General features: G+C 50.9%; 1 protein-coding gene across 1 annotated transcript in view; it reads right to left on the reverse strand.

Annotated features, from left to right (window-relative positions):
- TOX2 (TOX high mobility group box family member 2) overlaps nucleotides 1–18,834 on the reverse strand; it is a 156,470-nt gene that overhangs the window by 14,631 nt on the left and 123,005 nt on the right. The window contains exons 4-5 of the mRNA XM_075517433.1: nucleotides 12,192–12,431; nucleotides 7,422–7,649 (exon numbers count right to left, since the gene is read on the reverse strand). Of these exons, the coding sequence (XP_075373548.1) occupies nucleotides 7,422–7,649; nucleotides 12,192–12,431 (468 nt within the window). The remainder of the gene's footprint in view (nucleotides 1–7,421; nucleotides 7,650–12,191; nucleotides 12,432–18,834) is intronic.

Consider the following 18,834-nt stretch of genomic DNA (forward strand, 5'->3'; position numbering starts at 1 on the left):
ATTTATTTTCCTTATTCGTTAGCAGGAGGATTCATTAGTCATTAAGCGAGTGGGTGGGTTGGGGGGGAGCAAAAATGGTTAGTGATTATGAAAACAAAAAATCAGAGCTGTAAGAAGCATATGTTGGGATCGTAATCCTGACACCTCTGTGTCTCAGCAAAGCAGCTAGTAATTGTACCGTAATGAAATGTTCTTGTTTGATAACCAGTTAATTAGAGAAGACAATTATTCCAAACCCCGCTGACGCCCACGAACAGCTCCGTGTCACGCAGGCACTGAATGACAGCCGGAGCTGTTATCGGTAACCTCTGCATCCCGGCCCTGCTGCTTTAGCAGAAACGCTGCTTCCCAAGCCTGGGGAAGGATGGAAAGAACACAAGCTCTCGCCAAAAAACCAAGGGGTCCACCGATGTCAAGTGAAAAGGTCTCTGCTGCAATCGTAGATGGAGTTTGGGGCATTTTGCTTCAAAAAAGAGTTAGACCATCAGGAGAGAGGAGATGAAAAGTGCAGCAAAGGTCTCCAGGAGGACGGCTGAAGGACTCAGTTCTCAGCTAGGAGAGAAGACCAAGAGGAGCCACAGTCTCCAAATGCGACACAGCAAAGAAGGAGGCAATGAATGATCTTCTGCATCTACTGCAGATAGGAAAAGAGGCAATAGGCTTAAACCGTAACAAGGGAAATGTTGGCTAAGTGAGAGGAAAGCATTCCTAACAGTAAGGATAATTAAGCACTGGAAGAGATTGCCTGGGGAGATGTGCAATCTCCACCACTGAAGGTTTAAGAACAGATTAGGCACATATCCATCAAGAATGGCTTAAGTAGAGATGATCCTGACTTCAGGCAGCAGTATGGTCTGGTTGACCTCTTAAGTCTCTCCTTGCCCTCCTTTCTATGATGCCATGACTGGGTTTTTTCCCCCCCAAATGTATAGATTTCGATTTTATTCTGCTTGTAAATCTGGAGGGTTTTTCTTGTAACTATTATACACTTTCCTTCACGATATCTCTTGGGTTCATCATAACATGGCTTATTCATAAGATGACTCGAAAGTACCTCCTCCCTGCACGGTGGTGTCTGCCACACCACCCTTCTTCTTGCATAAGGCCTCTACACGGCCATTGGAAATGCATATAGCAAACACAGCCACGTCATCCTTATTCCCTCCCAGCTCTTCCCCACCTCCTCGCACCCTCCTCTGTATCCCTCCTGCTCTCTTCTTGGGGAAGGCTTAATCTGTCCCTCCCACCATTAAAACCAGCTAACCCAAGCTATGTTTACTGTGTAAATCTCAGCACTCCTCCTTCGGTCTAATGGCTATAGTCTGGATTGCTAAGTCCTGAGGTCAACAAGCTTGGACATGGGAGGCACCTGTCAATGATGCCCATCACGAGGTTGCTGGGTAAGCGCTGCTCCCATTCCCCCAGGCTCTCCCAGCTATGGCATGGGAGCTGCTGCACAACTGACAACCCTGAGGACACCTAGATGGAAGGCTCTGGCTAAGGGAAGTCTCTGGTTTCAGGAGAGATCCTCCTTTATCCTCATGGAGATACAGTGTTGTGAAGCAGTCCTCTGGAGAATGAATGGATAAACCCGTAATCAAGTAGCAATTACCATTGGTTAAAGTGTCCTGAAAGAGCCATGCTTTCCTCTGCCTTGACTTCACTGTGCCACCTGGGTGTAAGTCATCTATTGCTCCATGTGAGGACACGTGTACTCCCAGGACAACCCACAGAATCGAAAATGAAGTAGAGAAGGAGAGTGACAAATCCAACCCCTAACCTCCATGGAGGACGAAAAGTACACAACATGCTTCAGATTTTGCTCTCCAGGAAGAGAAATCACACTCTTGGAGCTGCTTTTAACAGCAGTTCTGCCCCTTCACATCTTCCTGATCATTATCCTGGTCTCCACCAGACCTCTCTTGAAACCTTTTTTGGGATCGGTGCTTTCATCCTTCTCCAGTACGTGGCTTTTCTTGACACTCAGAAGATGCTGAAACCTCCTTCCAGGCGAGGGCAACTGGTTGGACCCTTCCAGCCCCTCACTGCCAGGGCTTTGGGGCAGCAGCAGGGAACTGCAACCAGTGGTGGCTCCACCGCTGACAGCTCTCTACAATGCTGGAAGTGGGCAGTCTGATGGCCACGCTGCCAGGCAGCACCTGCTGTGTGCGGCTCCCATGGGATCTCTCCCCTGTGATGGCTCTGCCGTAATACAGCTTTATAGCCGGCCCGAGATGCCTCTGTCCCACCGCAGGTATATGCAGTGTCCTGTCACCAGGTGATGTATCAGGTTCAATAAGCAGATGGATCTGATTAGATGGGTGATCTATTATCTTCTGCTGAGCGAGTAATTTTTCTGCTGGGTAATTCATCCCTGGAGTGTGAACGCTGTGTTATTCTCCAGGCTGTGCATTTGTATGGAAAAATCACATATGCATTTGGCCATGGAGTCACTTAGCATTACTGAACTGGTCCTGGTGAAGCAGGGCTATCGCGAGCAAGAACTCACCTCCAGTACCTTTGTGTGCCCAGTGAGTCCCCAGACTCATAAACTCAACTGGAAATGCTGATTTTGTCCGGCTTTGCTTCTGATCACTTAGGATGGGAAGCCCTGGTTTAGCCTGAGGTTCACTCAACAGATTGCTCAGAAACTTCTTGATGCTCTACTCTGAGTTTCCAGGGTCTAGGGAAACACCAACCCAACGCTTCGAATCTGTTGCTGGATTTCCTAATGAAAAGAAGCAGGTTCCAGAGACATCTGCAACTGGCAGCTTGACAGTGTTCCCCATGCTCCATCATCACCAGGCTCCAAACCAGCGTCCTTTTCCCCCAAAATACAGTGAGCAGTGGGAAGGTGCTCAGAGAGAGAGTAAGAGAACAGGGCAGGGAAGAGCAAATCCCACCGGTGACTTCTCAATGTGCTCCGGAGAGTTTCCAGGCTTATCATCCAAACGAAATCCCCCTGCCAGGGGACAGCCACCCGGGGCTGGGTGTCACCTGCTCTTGAGCAGCGATGGCCCGCGGCAGCGCCGGTGGCCCCGTGGGAGGAGGGGAGGGGGCTGCAGCCCTGCCGGGTGGCCTCAGCTGGGACCGGGCTGTGAGCACTACATCCCTGCTGCGGACAAATCCTTCCCAGTGAATTTGCAGAGTTTGCTCCAATCTAGTGCTCACATTCTTCTAATTTCTGTCAAATCAGGCAGCCCTTTTAAACCTCACCGGATAACGCTGCGAACGCTGGTCTATATCTGCTAATGCAAAAAAATAACAGCGAGGCACAGGATTCTGCGAGTCTTGAGCAGGGACCTGGAGCTGCAGGCGGATTACTACGACAGGTACCCCATTGGATGATAATGGCCGAATTAGCATTTCGCTCTCCACCAAAGTCTAAGCTATCTCTACAGGAACAGCTGCTAAACTATTTGCAAAGTTCAAAGAGTACGTATTAATTTTTTTTTTTTCCCCGCGTCACATTCTTCAGATTCCCATGTAAGCTTCTTAGAAAGGGCCACGCCAGCTGTTGAAGAATGAAGATTACAACGTCCTGCTAATGCAGCACCGGAGATATTTAAAGGTATTGTTATTTATTACCGTTGCGCACGCACGGCCACACTGGAAGGAGTTAAAATGGGGAAGAAAACAGCGCTTTGCCGAACAGGTGTCCTTGAGCAGTACCCAAGGACACGGAGATTGCTAATCCTGTATTCCACAGCATGATCAAATCACCAGGCAACAGATATAAATAAAAAAAGGCAGGAAATAAGGAAATTTAGATACAAGTGTGTCAGAGGGAAAATGAAGATTCATTGTGAAGAGGCTGAGAAGAGAAGAAGAAGAAGGAACAAAATGACAAAGGCACAAATGATAAACCAGTAAGAACGAAAGAAAGAGGCAGGGAAAAAAAGCCTCTCTGTGAAATACATGTCTGTGACAGCAGCAGCCAAATCAAAGATGCTCCTAGATTATACCGTTTCTTGCATAATTCTGGTTCCCGCTTGGTGTTTGTCTTTCAGCTAGTGCACAGGGAAAAAAAACCTATCTGAAATGGGACGTGAGCAACCTTTATTTTGCTTGTTTCATCAGGAGGAGAAAGCAAATTTGCTTTGTGGGAGCAGCAGCACCTGCTCAATGGCAAATAAATAGCTACAGCTTTGATATTACAGTGCATATAATCATTAGCAGCACAAATGGCAGAGGATTAACCCCCCGTGTGCCGGCCTGATCTACCTGGCAGAGGGGTAGCATCTCGCTTCTGCCTCAGAAACGCTCCACGTCGCGTCCGTGGGGCGAGAGCAGCTGGCGCGGGGCTGAGGCTCTGCCTGCCTGGGGGGTGGCACAGGACCACTGGCTGTGTTGCCCTGGCAGCGTGGCTACCAGCCACCGGCACTGGGCTTTCCTCGTCCCTTCGGCACCGGCACGGCGGCCACCCCAAGCTCTACGTAACTCCTCCGTGCATGATGGAGCCGGGCGGGACGGACGGACAGACGCGTCTGCGGGCACAGCGGGGCGTGTGCCGGGGGGATCACAAGCGCAGAGGGCCCTGGCTGAGGCTGGGTTTCTCAGCCAGCTTGCTTTGAACCCCCCCCCGGTTGCTCCCTGCCTCTTCTGCCTGCTGTTCTGCCACAAGGCAGGAACCAAAACACACCCAGGGCTGGGGAAATGCTGTGCCCGTTGGAAAGTGGGAACTAAGGTTTGTAATCCTCATCTGAAGCAGAAACTAACAGTGATATAAGTGACTGCTTAATAACTGCGTGGTGGGGCTGGGGTCTGCACATCGGCCCTCTGGAGACGCAATGCCCCAGCCCCACCCTGAACACCTCAGGCTGTGAGGGATCCCAGCCCAAAATCACATCCTCCAGCCTCAAATCCACCCTCTTTTCTCAGGCCAGGAAGAGGGGAAGCTTCCTTTAACTAAAACCTTGGTCCTAATTGAGCAACAACGTCCAGATTTGACCTCTTGCTTGCCTACTTTGCCATCGCTGTGTTGGCTTTTCCCTGGGTTGTCTTCTGCACTGCTTTCTGCAGTGAGGATATGAAGATATTAAAAACCACTGTTGTCACTAGAGCTAGGAGCAGCACACTGGGTGAAATACTTCCCTTTCCACCTTTCCACCCCTGCCCAGAGCACGATGCTCCTGCCCAGCGATGAGCCGAACCATGGTCCGGTGCAGCCCCGTGGCAGTCTGGACTCCCAGGTCGCAGCAAGATTTTGGCCAGTGATGGCATCACCGCGTAGCTGTCCTGCTCGGTCACCGTCCCCTCCCGGGACGTGCCCAGAGAGCGCGAGGCATGGGCTGCTTGCTTTCATCGTCAACGTATCATGTCCTGCAGCCCTCGGGAGACAGGATCTGCAGGACATCCTAGGCACTTGTTTTCACGTATTAAAGACAATTTGTTAATGCTTTTTTTTTTTAATTTTTCCTTTTTTCCTTTCCATTGCGTTGCCTTATGAATCTAAACAAATTTGACTGGGGATGCTGGCAGGGGAAAGCAAACAGGGACTAAATAAACTCTCTTCCAGCCAAACACTTCAAGAGCGAACGTGCCCCATCGCACAAACCAGCAATACAGTGCCAGAGCCAAAGATAAATAGCGTCCCTCCAGCCGGAGTCCCGGGCAGGGAGGTAGCTGTCGTGGGAGAAAAGTATACAGCTGGAGACAAAGCCAGGAAGTTAATATTTAAGCATTCAGACAAGGAACAAATGACTTAATTAAATCAATTACAGAGGGAGAAATGGAGCCACTTAGAAAGCGTGTGTAAAGAGATGGCAAGGCTGCTACTATCTCATAAAAGAGAAGAAGGGAGAGTTAGCAGGGAAGATAAACAGACTGGTCTAATCCCTGCTGTTAATTAAGAGCCGAGCATTTGCACTGCGCTGAGTCAGGGTCGCTCCCGCACTTCCATTAGATACACCACATTTGCAGCCGAGCTTAGTGCCCAATCTACAGGGATATTTGTAACCAGATGGAGTAAGGGAGAGGCAGACCAAGATGTTGGGAGGGAGGAGAGCAGGAGAAAGAGGTGACATAAAAGCTCTTCCATGCTCCCGAACCTCCCACACCTTGCACCGATAGCCCAAACCCAGCCCCTGCCCTGCAGCTTCCCGGGCAGCAGGGCTGGGGCCAACCTGCCGCACAAGGAGAGGACCTTCTTCCCTTCTTCCCTTCTTCAGCACGAGAAAGTCCTGCGGGATCCCCCAGCGATCAGTCCAAAGAGGAGAAAAGGGAGGATCATGAAAACATCAAAGCAACGCTTTGCACAGTATGGAGACTCCAAATGGATCAGCAAAAGGGCTTTCATCCCAGAAGATGCCTCGCTCTTATCCCCGACTTGGTGCGGGGTGGAAAGCGCGGCTATTTCCTAGCATGACTTCCCTTTAAATGACTTTTTCCCCTCCCTGCTGCTCCCTCCCCAAACATAGCTGCTTCAAATGCTGGCCATGGACACTCAACGGGAGACGGAGCCAGCCTGAAGCTGGCAGCTAGGCTCTGGGAGAAGGGTTTATGGGGGGATTGTCACTTAAAGCATGTTTGGGTTCAGACACATCACACGCAGCGTCAGAACTTGCTCTGCCTGATAAAAAAGACCTACTTGCTACGGAAAGTGTTCCCTGGGGTTTTCTCAATAGGCAACAAGCAATTACAGGCTTTTGTAACTGACTCAGCATCAACAAAACGGTTAAACCAGGACCTAGAAGTCTCTGTGTGAAGCAGACTGAAAGAGGTTGCCAGCTTTGGGGCAGGAAGCTTTCCTCTGCAAGGCCACCTCAGACATCTCCTTCCTAAGCTTTTAAAGCCTTAACATTAGATTTCAAGCCAGCGATGAAGAGAGTTAAGAGTTTTTAGCCGGTTTGCCGTCACTCCTTGTAAGTAAATAAGCAAATAGAAACCCACCTCCCATCTAAGGCTGTAAAAACGCCATGTCAGGGAAAGGCCACTGATGCTTTTGCAAAGTATGATCTTATCAAGAATAATTAGTTGTCATAAAAATTTGCTCTTCCCCATGTAACAACAGAGATTTTTCTAAAAAAGGGGCAGAGGCAAAGCAAACTTAGAGCATCCTTCTGCAGCCCCATCCCTGCCCTGACTGCGACATGGGTCAGACCCGCAGTCCTCGGGGCACACAGGTGGCGTAGACCTGCGTGCAGGGCACCCCAGGAGGTGTCCAAGGGCCAGGTCACGTCCCCACTGCACTGCCTCAGGGCTGGGAGCGCGGCACGCAAACCGCTCGAGCATCGCTTCGAGTGGCAGCGGGCACTTCAGCGCGGCTCCTGAAAATAGCCTCCGTGGCTGTGCATACACTTCAGCCTGCTTAAGCCCCCGGCCATGCTCCTAATGGGCTTGGGGAGACTCCGACGCTCTGTGCCATGGAAAAACACATCTCAACAGTTGGAAGAGAAAAAAAAAGGAGATCAGTAACTCACTTGTTTTTGTTCTTCTCCCAAGCTGTCCCACATCGATGCGACAATTTTCGATACATCTCCAAAGGTAGCATTGGGGTTTTGCCCTTTGATGGCTGCTTGCGTGTCTCGGAAGAACAGGGCGTAGGCTGACACGGGCTTCTGGGGCTCATTGGGATCCTTCTTTTTCTTCTTCTTTTGGCTTTTGGGCTTTTTGCCCAGGTCTGTTGATGGTCTTTTCTCTCCAGTAACCTGCAAAACCAAGAGATGTCTCTTAGCGGTCAGCTGGGAGTAGTCTGCTACAAGTCCCTGCTAGAGCTTCTTAGCAAAGGGGACGAGAGAGGGCACGGGCAGAGAAGGGCTCCCAGCGCGGCGGGGAGGGCAGCAGCCCCGGGGGCCTCTCTGGCCCCCGGGAGCCTCCAGGACCATTACACAAATTGCTGGTGGGTGCCTGAGCCTGGCTTGGGTGCCTCCTCGCAGCCCGGTTCACGGCTTGGGTTCGCCCCTTGCTGCTCCGGTGGTCCCTGCTCCAAAACTGGGGCTTTCCAGACACTCATCCTCAGCCTCCCCCCTTCCCCCTCCTCCTCCCCGGCATCACAAGCTCACTCTTCTTGATCCTCTTCTGAGACCTCTCCAAACACCTTGCTTCCCAGCCACATCCCTTTAGCAGTCCGTGAATTTTTCCAAACTCGACTTCTACATGGTTTCTGATTTCCAGCCCGATAATCCCCCTTTGCCAGCTGCTTCTGACTCCCGCACGTGTGCCGGCGGCTCAGCCTCCCTGCTCCCGAGGCAGGAGGGTCGCGACCAGGCGGCACCAGCAGCACATTAGCTGTCGTGCTGGGGCCATCCAAAATTTGTTTCACCCTGCTAACAGGTATGTACCCCTATGCAGGAAAAATATCCAGGAATTAAACTATTTTAATCTTATGCATTAAACGCTTTGCACGCACCGCGCACTCTTTACGACCGGGCCGGGCGCAGCCAGATGGCTAGGTCCGGCTGTATCCACCCTTGGTGCCCCGTGGGCGGTTGAACCAAGGGGAGCAGGACACAGGCCGCAGTAGCTGGACTTTGTGGCTGCTGAGCACGAGACGCTGCCACCAGGCTGGGAAGTAAAACAGCAAGGTGGAAACAGGGATGTTTCCAGTGAAGGCAGCACAGAAAGAAGATCCTGCGGCTGAGCCTCCGCCGGGATGCCCTGGGCAGCGTGTTGAATATATGAGACCGCAGAAGCCTCTGTGTGATGGTGTGCAAAGGAAAAGACCCCTGGAAAGTACTTGGACACGCACCAAAGCTCTCAACACATTAACTGTGGTCAGTGAAAGCTCACACCACAGGGAAGCACCATTATCCTTATTTTATAGCGGAGGAAAAACTAAATACACCAGTGGTTAAACACAGCAGAGAATAAAACCGCTGCCAGCTGGCTGCTGCAGTCTGGATCTCTGCAGCCCTGAGGGCAAACAGGGCAGCAGCACCTCCGCCCGCAGACCCCCTGTGCCCAGGCACCAAGTGCTCAGCCGCTGCCCGGCTCCAGCGGTCCCTGCTCTACCAGGTGCACGGGCTAATTATATCACTTAGAAAGTTGCCCAGTCTGTCACCTGGAGGTCTAACAAAAATGAAAAAAATCAATTGACACAGGTCTAAACACCAGCCGTTGCGAAAGCTGTGCCTCCCGGTGAGCGCTGGGAGCAAAAGGCCTTTTCTCCTGACGGAGTTGCTGATTTGATTGCGTGCTTGCAGGCGCCGGGATTCAAGAGGCTTCACTTCAGCTGGCACAGGGCAGGCACGGGGAGGAAAGGGCAGCAGTGCTCCTGTTCTCCCCTCGGCAGCTCTGGGCTGGTCATTAAGTTCAGTATCAGCGCAGTGACATTTGTCAAACAGACAGTGACCATTAGTGAATGAGCAGAGAGACCAAAAAAATTGCATTTAATTTAAAATTGCCCAATTGGGCTTGAATGGGAGGCCTGGAGGTGAAAGGCCAGCTTATTAGGGGAAAAAAAAACGCATGACAGGGCTTCAGCCCATTAGCAAGTGAGATGGTATTTTAACTAACCGTAATCCTGTTTCATTCACTTAAGTGCCGCGGGGGGAACCTGCTCTCCTCACGGCCGTTGACCGAGCGAAGGAGTCGGGAACAGGCGCAATGCAACCGCAGCCACGACGACAGTTTTACATCGGTACTGCTTAGGCAGCACCAAAGAGCAAACGGTATTTATGGAAAACAGACGCTGCCTGCAAGGCTGCCTGGAGCCGGCAGTTCCCAGGAGGGAGCAGAGCAGATCAGGACTTTGCCTGGTTTTCCCGAGGTTTGCCAGGTGTGACGCAGCGTGGGATGAGACAACGGCCGAGCCCCAGACTGCAGAAGATGCTTGAACAACCTAAGCCATGTTCACGGCTGAAGGCAAGCCCCGGCGAGCCACTGCCTCGCTGCCCCACAGCAACTGCATCCCCCAAGGGGTGAGCCACGGCCAAACCGACCGTGGAGGCTCAGGCAGTGGGATGAAGTGCATGGCCACCAGCCCCTGCATGGCCCTGCTCTGGAGAGGCAGCAGAAGGTACGTTTAACACCAGATGTGGACTGGGGCAATTCACTGGTGACACATGCGATCCCATAAACTTGTGGCTTGGTGCCTTCTTAGATTTTAACCCATGAAGAGCAGGAACCTTATGGACACCATGCTTTTAATAACTATGGAGAGAGATCACTAATCCAGCCGGAATCTGGGCTGCGACCACCTCTCCCTCCCATGCACGTGTGCACCCCCCCGAAGCAACGAAGCAGGTAAATGCATCAGTGAGGCTGCGAGACCTCCTAAAATCATAAACTCCCTGGCTCAGAGGACCTGCTGGACCTGAACTACCTACCCATTTCTTTAACATGTGACCTTCTCGGTCACAAGATTAATTTCTGCTTGTTAGGCTTTGCTTTGATGACTTGTTGCAGAAAGGCCCTTAATGGCCATACGAAAAATGACCGCTGGGTGAACGCAGCAGCTGTGTAGATAGAGAAAGCAAACAGAAACCTGCAGGCCACAATGCGGTTCTGCTGCTTTCTTTACACTTACGGTCTCCTTCCTCCATCAAATACATCACTCCTGTTCCACTTGTCTTGCTGGGTAGTTTACAGGGCAGAAAAATGAGGGGGCATGCTTTTAGGATTAGGAAAAATTCAAATCTCTGCAAGCTGTCACAATTTGGACATCTCCAAATTCTTCCCACCCCCACAGGCATCACTGGCTCAACGAGAACAGAAGATCCAACCCCAAAGCCGTGTCCTCCCCAGGGACTCCTCTGGCCCCGGCCGGCCGGGAGGAAAGCTGGGTGACGCTGAAAGAGGCAGAGAGAGAGAACCTGGTGTGTAACTAAGCTGAAACTCATTTTCCGCTGACATGAAAGATTTCAGCTCCCCCGTAATTGCCTGGAGCTGTGTGACACGGGCTCTGGGAGACGGCAGACCGTGGGGTCCAGTGGCACAACCCGTCCCACAGTGTCCCCCAAACGTGGAATCACAGAGTTTGAGAAACTCCATCTATTTTCAATCACGTGTATCCCTTCTTTTTACTAGGGATTTATTTTAGGAATAAATCCCTAAAATAAATAATTCAATTCATTTAGGGAATAAATCCCTAAATAAAATTTATTTTAGGAATAAATCCCTAGTTTTATTCCACTGAAGCTCAGTTTTCACATCCACATGTGCATTCTCCTTTGAAATGTCCTGATCTGAAGTGAAAGCTGCCAATGGATGAAAAACTACAGAATTGATGGGAATACATTTGCCTGGATTTCCACGGAAGGGGAAAGGTTTTTGCTCAGTCGTAGCGTTTTCCTAGTTTTCCAGTCTCTGCACTGTTTGCTGCTCTGGCTATACATTCAAATCCTGTCACAACCATCTATTTTTGTGGGACAAGGTTACAATACCAGTGCTTCTGGTGTCACCCTTGGATCAGCACCTTCCAGGAGAAGATTTTCCACCCAAAGCTTTAATCGAAGTCCCCCAGGGAGCCCAGTGATTGACCTACAGGCACGGAGACCCACCGGGTGTTGAGGCAGCAACCCTGTGATTGCTGCAATTTGCCCTCAGTAAATAACAGATGGAAGACTCATGGAACACAGCATGTGTTGTTTGCTTTGCTGGTGCATTTTGAGAAAGATGGGCAACAACCAAGATGTCCCCCAAACCCTAGGAAATCCTTGGGTTTCTTGATGCCACGCTCAGCAGCAGTTGTGTTGGCTGTAGAGGCAGACTCTGTGCCACTAAGACATTGCTGACTACCTAAAACACTGCCTGGGCGAACTAAAAGGCAGAAGACTCTTCCTCTTTTAATTTCTGGGTTTTTTTCCTTAGCAAGCCGTGCCCGATCAGCTCAGTTAGATCCCACCCTGTGTTATTTTCCTTCCCTGTTTTAGTCTCCTCTACCTGCCACCAGAAATCTAATTTTGCACCCAAGCAGAACCTCAGCCCTGAACCTGCTTTGCTCATCAAAACCCTCATCGGAGGAAACTCTGCAGCTTGATGGACCTGGTAAACCGTGGAGAGAAAAGCCCAGCTCTCATTGCCAAACCTGCTGCATGCACAACCCAAGCATGCGTGCTAGCCTGCCATGCTGTACCTGACCCTAGGTTGGAAACACTCTCCCCATCCTTGGGAAAGTCTCCCACTATATATACGTATTTAAAAAAAAAGACCAAAAGTCTGTGCTCTTTTTTAGTGCAATTTATCCCTCACTGAAAAACATAATCTGCTGTTTTCTCGCTGTCTGTTAAAACAGGCGTGACTGCACGTACCTTATAATGTGACTCTGTCTCCTCTTCCTGAGTAGAACTGGAGGGAGATGGTGTCGCAGACTTACTTCCCGGGGGCGATGGGGAACCGTGGGCAACACCGCTCCGCATCCCCATCTGAGAAATCAGCTGTGACTGGCTGAGAGCGCTCATGGGGCCGGCTAACATCCCGGGGCGATTGATCAGGGGCACTTGACGGTTGGACTCATAGGACGTGGCGTCCGAGTGGACCATCTCCTGGATCTGAGTTAGGAGAATATCACTTTGTAATTAAAAAATGTATTTATTTATTTGTTATACTGTCAAAACACTTTAAGACAAACTCTTATTGACTGATTGAAAATTATTCTACACAGCTGGTAAAGTCTTCCTTGTGCCCCCTTCCAAACAAGCCAAGAGCAAGGACCGACTACGGTGCACCCAGGGCTCTGCTCCTGCCATCGCCCTGCCCACGGGGACTACAGAGAGGTGCTAAATCCTCTTTGTACGTAGGTCTGCGTGTCCAGGAGTTGCCCCTGCTGCCTCAGGGACCAGTGGTGTCTGGCACCTAGCCGGGGTCTGAAAGAAAAGTTCAGAAATGAGCAATTTTTGGCCAAATCACCGGGAGAAGGGAGGGCGTTGCAACGTCCTGGGCATTTCTGGGGCCAAGCCTTGCTGCTGCACACGTGAGGCCATTGCTGAGCACCGGCACGTGTTGTGCCAGGGTATTTGGGGGCCATGGCTGATAGTCCAGCCCTGAAACATCAGCGATGCAGCGTTAGAGGCTGTGGGTCCCAAACGTGCTCTTTCTGAGCAATACTTGGTGTTGGCATTTAGTAACCGCATAGGTGAAAAAATATCTGCTTGTCTGACTTTGTGAAGGTACCACAACCAACCCTTCCGCACCCCGGTACGGCTGTCGGGTCGCTAGTGCTACTGGGGTGAAACCTGGAAGTAGTAAGCACAAAAGCAGTCAGTGGAGGCCCCAGGTCCCCACTCCTGCCACCTCGCTCTGCCCCAAGCTGTGACACTACCATCAAGCCAGAGGTTTGCTTGTCTCCGAGCCCCAGAAGCCCCGAGCACCACAACATGTCCCAAGACGGACCCCAACGCATGGGGGCAAGCTCTGCTGGTGGCCACCGCCTCATTACAGCTCCTCCTGGAGATGACTCTTCCGATTTTAAATATTGCTATCAGTTCCAATCCCACTCAAAATGAATGTAGCAGGAAAAAAAAAGTCCAGAGAAGGGCAAAGAAAATTATGGGCTGCCTGTTAAGATTTCCCAGGGAGGGAAGGAATTAGAAGCAATGTATGTGTGTGCATGCGTGTAGGTAGGAGATGAGGGAGGAGGCTACATGATAGAGTTGTCCCCCAAAATGAAGAGTTTCCTAATACCTATTTATCTGTTCTCCTAACGCGAGAGCGAGGGGACATCTGGTGGGACCGAAAGGCGACTAATCACACACGGCCGCAGGGACGCACGGACACGGCACAGGCCACCGGCACAAGCGCGGCCTCCTGAGGCTGCTGAGCCCAACGCTCTTGAAAGGTTCGAAAGAAAAATGAAACATATATATGGCTAATAAGAAATGTCAAATGCTCCATTAGACAAAACAAAAATACCTTGTGGCGTGCATATCCCCCCATGTCATGGCATGAACCAAAGTTCAAGTGGTTGGGTCAGGCGGGAGCAGCATCAACCCCCTGTCCTGGCCAAGGAGGGAAGGTGAGATGAGATGAGATGAGATGAGATGAGATGAGATGAGATGAGATGAGATGAGATGAGATGAGATGAGATGAGATGAGATGAGGTGAGGTGAGGTGAGGTGAGGTGAGGTGAGATGGGGACAAACCCGGCCACGTTGTAGGTGCATGGAAGGTTTTGGGGCTGCCCTGCTGTCTGCTGAGCCAAGACCCCATTTCCAGTTTGTACCATTTTCCCTGAAACCCCCGTTTTCACCCCAGGACCCATCCCTGCCCGGCCGCCCCCAGCAGCAGGGCTCAGCCCCACCGCAGCCCCCGCGGGCAGAGCCAAGCTGCCCCACAGCCTCATCCAGCCACGGAGGAAGCCAGTGGGAGGGAGAGCAAACCCTGCCTGAAACGTTTTCCAGACTTTTTCCCTTTTATATTAATCTGATTAATGTTAACATGAGTTTAAAGACCCAGGCTTTATTTATTAACAATCTTCATTTCCGATAAGCCCACTGAGGTGCAAATTCTCATTACCAGGGGAGGCTTGCCAACTCCATTAGCAGCACACACAGAAAGAAACCCAGGGAAGACCTGCAAGGGCTCGGTAGGCTTCAGAGGAAATAAATCCAAACGCAAACCCAGATTTACTGCTGCAGGTCAGCAATCAAGAGCTTTACACAACACCCGACAGCATATTCTGCTCTCTTTTGGATTCTCCATTAGTAGAGGAGTGTGTGTCAGGGGAACAGATTTTCCTAGATCTGCCCTTTTTCTGTATTAATTATGAAGTACAGGGATTTAACTTGCAGGAAAAAAATAACGTCTTGCATTTCAACGGCACGAGGAGTCTGACTGAGGCTGACGTGGGGGCCACGCTGAATTGCTGTCCTCGGCTTTGGTGGTTGCAAGGAAACGTCAGCTTACAGAGGCATCAGGGTTGGCTTTGCTCCGACGTGGAGCCGAGGAAACTCGCTGCTGCTTGAACTATGGCAAGTTTTACGTGCCCTTAAAACCTGCCTTATTGCAGAGGTCTGGTCTCTCCTTGCCACGCGCTGCTGCATGGGAGATCCTGGCCAAAAAGACATCGAGGATGTGCACGCTGCAGCCAAGCAAGATGGGGATGGACAACGGGCCTGGGCAGCACAGGAGGCACCAGAGAGGCAATTTTTGCATTTGCAATTGAATTTGCAAACGTCGTGGGAACGGCCAGGGGTGGGACAGGCAGCGACGGAGAACCTGCAAGGTGGGGAGACAGGTCAGCACCCATCTGCCGTGCGAGCAGCAAGCTCCTTCCCAAATTCCAGTGAAAAAGGTGCATTTGTCTTGGATTTTGCCAGTTTAATCCAGACCTTTCATGTTGGAGAAGATCTGCCAGCTGCTAAGGAAAAGAATAATCTATTGTCCTTATTTTAAATTTAAATGAAGAAAAAGTTTAGAAGATGGGTGTTTTAGAAATGGGGAAGGCTATGAAACGTGGCTTAAAAAATTTTAAAATTTAAAGTAGCTCGTTCACATTTGCAGCCACGGCAGCCTCTTGGGTAAATACTGTATTAAGACAATTTTTTTGAAACTTTTATTATGTGGCCAGTAGACCACAACGGCTCCGTTTATCCATTAAATATGTAATCATACACTTTTTCTTTACAGTGCATGTTATCTATGCATCAGAGCAGAACAAGTCCAGGAGTGCAATTATGGATATGGGACACGTGCTGCAAATGCTTATAAAATTTGTAGGAAAAAACAGAAACCTGAGCCCTGGCTCAGAGAATCCATGCAGAAGCCTCTTGCGGACAGCAACCCAACCACAGCCCTCTCTTAAAAAGCAGAGACACTGCATTTTTCCTGGGACATCCCCCACCCAAGGATATCTTAGCCCAGAGGCCTCCTCCCAAGCAGCTGCCTATTTCTTTACATCGTTAAAAACCGGTGGTTTTACTTAATAGCTTTGCTGAATATTGCTGGTTCTGCCCCCCTCTGTCACTCTCCCATGTCTCCATGTCTTCTCCCTCTGGCCAGGAGGTTTTGCAGAAGGACGGGTACAACTATGCTCCCTGCACGCAACCCTGCTGACCGCCGTCCGGAGGGGCAGGGTCTGGCCCCACCATTTGCCACTCACTAAATTTCTCTCCATTTCCCTTTTTTTTAAAAAAAACGCAATTTTGGAAGCAACACGCCAGGTTGCCACCTCCCCATAGCCCCTGCCCGTGGCTCCCGATGTCCTCAGGACCAGAGAGGGTGAGCGGTGGAAAAGCCATTTGTGTTCTCCAGATGTAAACTGTTTGGGGTGAAAATGAAGGCGAGCGGCTTGTGTGCAGCCCCAGCGCGTCTTCCGTGGGCTTTAGGGTGATGATGGCCTTCGCTGAAGCTGGGGAAAGGGTTAGTCCTGCTTTCCGCTGCGAGACCCTGCAGACACTGAGCTATTTCAGGGGCCTTAGTCGTGCACCCAAAGTAGATGATATCCCCCCCAAGAAAGAACCAAGGACAGGGAGACCCAGGAGCAGGATTCAAAGATGCTTGCCTGCAGCAAATGGCCCGATTAGGCAAGTAAACAATGAACGAAATTGCGATGAAGGCAAACCAAAGTGAAAGCAGGAACGCGACGTTCCCCCTGTGAGAGCAAGCAACCTCTTCTGCCATGGCACATCATCCTGTGGGATGCGACCCCAGCCACAGGCTCGCTGGGGCTGCACCCGCGCCCTGCCCCTCCACAAAGCATTCAGCATCCCCGCAGAGCCCGACGGAAGCACATGTGTAATTAAATAACCGCCCTGCAAACGTGATTAGCTCCGTCACCAGGAGGAGCGGCTCTGAGAGCCAGGTCAGATCCTGTCTCCATCCCGGGCATTCAGCGCAACAAGCTCGCCGCGAGGTGCTGCAAAAGGCTGAAAAGATGTTTTGCATCTCAGAGGAAACATGAGTGAAATGTGACGTAGTCATAGATAAAGTAATTAAGTGCATCTTACTTAGCAGATTCCCAAAGGCTGTGCTAACTCAAAGACAGCTTCTTTTCTTCCACAATATTTCAACTTTTTTAATGAATATGCATATCAGGCCTATAAACGCTCCAGCTAATCCTAAGAAGGAGAGAAAAATAGGCTGACAAACGGCACATGCTCCACGCTCCTTGTTTCTGGGGAGAAGGGTAATCCAGTACGAGTGACAAAATGCCGCGAGGAAGAGCCTGGCTGGGGACCCGTGCACTCTGCTAGCAAAGATAACGTTTTGAAATGTGTCAAGCCGAGCTTCAACTTAACTGCCCCCCGAAATTCGTATGTAAAAGGCAGCTCTTTCCAGCAACAAGGGCTACAGCAGACCGGCTTGCCGTACGCCGTTGGCTGACCCCTGCTGCACCACAGCCCCCTGAGCTAAAGCGGATGGCCAGGACCAGCGGGAGCGGGCAGACGGCACAGCCCCAGCCCGGGGGCACGGCCCCTCGCGCCGGGGAGACCAGCACACGCGGAGAAGGACTTGGGGGTACCGGTGGATGAAAAGCCAGCAGGTCGAGGGAGGGGGTTCTGCCCCTCCACTCCGCTCTGGTGAGACCCCCCTGCAGTGCTGCGTCCAGCTCTGGGGTCCTCAGCACAGGAACGACATGGACCTGTTGGAGCGGGTCCAGAGGAGGGACACAAAATGATCAGAGGGATGGAACACCTCTGCTATGAGGACAGGCTGAGAGAGTTGGGGTTGTTCAGCCTGGAGAAGAGAAGGCTCTGGGGAGACCTTCTTGTGGCCTTTCAGGGCTTAAAGGGGGCTTACAAGAAAGATGGGGACAGACTTTTTAGGAGGGGCTGTTGTGATAGGACAAGGGGTAATGGTTTTAAACTAGAAGAGGAGAGATTTAGACTAGATGTAAGGAAGAAGTTTTTTATGCTGAGGGTGGTGACCTGGGCACTGGCCCAGGCACTAGCCCAGTGCCCAACCTGGGCACTGGCCCAGGTTGCCCAGAGAGGTGGTAGATGCCCCATCCCTGGAAACATTCAAGGTCAGGTCAGACGGGGCTCTGAGCAACCTGATCGAGTTGAAGATGTCCCTGCTCGTTGCAGGGGCTTGGACTGGATGACCTGTAAAGGTTCCTTCCAACCAAACCATTCTGTGATCCTGTGGCTGCCACCCTTCCCGGGGTGAGTTCACATGGGTGGGCTGAGCAGAGCTGCCGGCGTCTTCCCCGGCCGGGGTCTTCCTCCCCGGGCGAGGGGAGCAGCTAGGCCAGGGGCAGCCACAAGGCTCGTCGGCAGCACAGCTTACCTCTCCTTAGGTCTGTTCCTGAGAACAAGCCATTACAATCACAATCAACCAGGGAGAGAAATTATCTGCTGAACAGCTTTGAAGCAAAGTTTTCCCAGCAGGCTTTTTCTGTATTGAAGTTTAAATGTAAACGCATCACCATAGCTGAAATGCTTAAAGATGATTTACTTAAAAAAGAGAGAGAGCAGGAGAGAGAGAAGCTGATAAGAAAATATATCCCCAATTACCACCCCTCCTCTTCCCGATTTGTAACTGCTCCTAATAAACTTTCATGGTCTATGTAAAATGCTTTAGCGCAGTGACAAATTTCTGCTGGAATTTGAGATGTCTTGTTCAGAGTAATAGCTATCTCACACAGGTGCCCAGCTGCTATTGTAAAATCAGTAAGCATTTAATTGAAACAAATGACTATAATAATAGTACATTATCCCTGCAGGCTCATAGCCATAACAGTTTTAATTATTGAGTTAAGAGTCAAACTAATTTATCCTTTAAAGTAACAGCCACATCTTTGGTTCCACCGATCATCCTATTACGAATACGAGGGGAACAGTAGGAAAGGATTTAAAAAGGAAGCAATTTATTTTTGTAGGGGCGGGGGGCATTTATACTATGGCAGAGGCTTTCTATATGCAGTGGGGCTCCCAGCCATGGTTGTCACTCCGGGACAAGCCTCCCTCCCGCGTGCTCCTGGTCCCCAGAGGGACCAAGCACCCCCCTGCCAGC

This window comes from Mycteria americana, chromosome 14 (genome assembly GCF_035582795.1).
Source record: "Mycteria americana isolate JAX WOST 10 ecotype Jacksonville Zoo and Gardens chromosome 14, USCA_MyAme_1.0, whole genome shotgun sequence".
Classification (NCBI taxonomy): Eukaryota; Metazoa; Chordata; class Aves; order Ciconiiformes; family Ciconiidae; genus Mycteria; species Mycteria americana.